Raw genomic sequence first — 1,850 nt, 5'->3', positions numbered from 1 at the left:
TTGTCGTCTAAATTATTTCCCTGAGGCAAATTGTTCTCATTCCTTCCTCTCCCTTCCTCCTAGATTGGAAGTTCTGGGCTTGCCCTGGATTTCTTTCTTGCAGGCTCAGGGTTTTTTTCCCTTTCTTTTTATTTTCCACCAGGCACCAAGTCCTGAGTGTGCGTGGCCCGGTTGTCTGTCGCGGATCACTGATTGACCAGGCTATGCCAGCCGGCTCTTCAGATCCCAAGGGATAAACGGGCGGCCTTTTCACCCACGCTCCACATAATTGCATCAGTGCTGCACGTACCTATGTGGAAAATGCATGTGGACGGTCAGGCTTGGGGTTAATTGGTTTCACCTCGCCTCTCAGGAGCAGAATCCCGGTGCACTTGCAGCCCTGGTACAAGAGCCCGAACCAGGTTCACCCCAGGGGAGCCGCCAAGGGAAGCAATTCCTCTAATTCCACCCCTTTCATCAGCCGGCACTCACAGGCACGCCTGCAGCTCCAGCTCCTGCCAAATGGGAGAGATGAAGATTCAGAATAAAAGTTTTTGAACTTAATAAATTGTTCATTAATATATAGGAGTGGCAGATATATATGCTTCCCTTTTCATGGCGGGTCAAAGATGAGATTTGATTATGCTCTGAAGGGTGTGGTTTGCCTCTTGAAATTCCCTGCCAGTCTTGACCAATGTGTGTTGCTTAGAGCAGGCTAAAAGCGCCCTTATCTAAGCGAGGGAGGCACTCTCGTCATCTTATATAAAGGCAGGAGCTGGCACTGGGAAAAGCCAAACTAGTTCTGCACCATGGGGAAGAAGCAGGTTAAGACGGAGGCAGCTCCACACTGTGAGCTAAGTAAGTAGCCAGCAGGTATGCAGCAGCCTAGGGAAGCTGCCCAGCTGTAGGCTGGAAGGGTGACAAGGACGGTCCCTGCCATTTTATCTTCTAGTTGTAGCAGAAGCTCCCAAAGGAAAGGTTCTTGTCTGGAGGAACTCCTCCAGTCCTTTAGGAAACTCCACAGATGCATTGTAGAAAGATTCTCCGAACTAATTTATGCATTTTCTTTTCTCTTCAGGAGAAATTCCCTATGGAAACCAACTTGCTCCAGGAAGCCGGGGATGCTTGGCCCAGTCTTCTCTTTGGGTTCCTGAATTTGTTTTTACTTTGCACTTTATTTGAATTTTTCTCCTTGTAGTTCACTCTCCTTTTCCGGTATCTTGGACGCTCTTAGTAATAACGTTTTCTCCTAGCAATTTTTACGTGAAGAAAACAGCTCTGTAACTTTCAATGCTGTAAGCGATAGGGGCATCTGAGAATGTTTTGGAGAGCTCTAGACGACGTTGTAGACAGGGTGATTTGTCAGACCAGCTGTTCTCCCCTCTGCCCCGGTCGAGCAGTCAGCTTTAGAGCGAAAGACACAGTGTGCGGTCGAGGCTGGGGATGGAGACGGATTGCTTTTGGGTAGGCAGGGATCCAGTCTGGGGAGAAGCGAGGCAGCAGGACGGGAAGGAGAAAAACAATCCACGGAGGTTTGGGAGGACACCTGAGGCGGTCGAACTGGCTCCACTAGCTGGTGCTGCGACGCGGTTCCTCCCAGGTGTGGGATGCTCTTGGTGGGGCAGCAGGTCCTATGAGGTGGCTCTGGGGGCGAGAGAAAAATAAATGGTCCTGCCAGTACTTAATAGAGTCACGTCTCCGGAAGACAGGGGCTTGATTGTCAGAACCAGCGTGACACCGCTGAACACTGAGGCAGGAAACTTTTTCATCCCCAGGCTGCCCGCGGGTGTGTGCTCCCAAAGTCAGGGGTCGCGTGGGTCTCACCTGCCACAGCCGCAGCTCTGCAGGATACCGCTCCCGCCGGGGGAGCC

General features: G+C 51.2%; 1 protein-coding gene across 2 annotated transcripts in view; it reads left to right on the top strand.

The window, feature by feature from the left end:
- The first annotated feature begins 677 nt into the window (after positions 1–677).
- SLC11A2 (solute carrier family 11 member 2) overlaps positions 678–1,850 on the top strand; it is a 35,708-nt gene continuing 34,535 nt past the window's right edge. The window contains exon 1 of one of the 2 annotated variants that reach the window (XM_021707010.1): positions 678–837. In XM_021707010.1, the coding sequence (XP_021562685.1) occupies positions 789–837 (49 nt within the window). In that variant the 5' untranslated portion in view covers positions 678–788. The remainder of the gene's footprint in view (positions 838–1,850) is intronic. The other variant, XM_008074096.1, reaches the window with a different exon arrangement.

This window comes from Carlito syrichta, unplaced genomic scaffold (genome assembly GCF_000164805.1).
Source record: "Carlito syrichta isolate Samal-C Ts95f unplaced genomic scaffold, Tarsius_syrichta-2.0.1 Scaffold316302, whole genome shotgun sequence".
Lineage (NCBI taxonomy): Eukaryota > Metazoa > Chordata > Mammalia > Primates > Tarsiidae > Carlito > Carlito syrichta.
The sequence above is the reverse complement of the archived record's forward strand: the minus strand, read 5'-3'. Positions and strand labels throughout refer to the sequence as shown.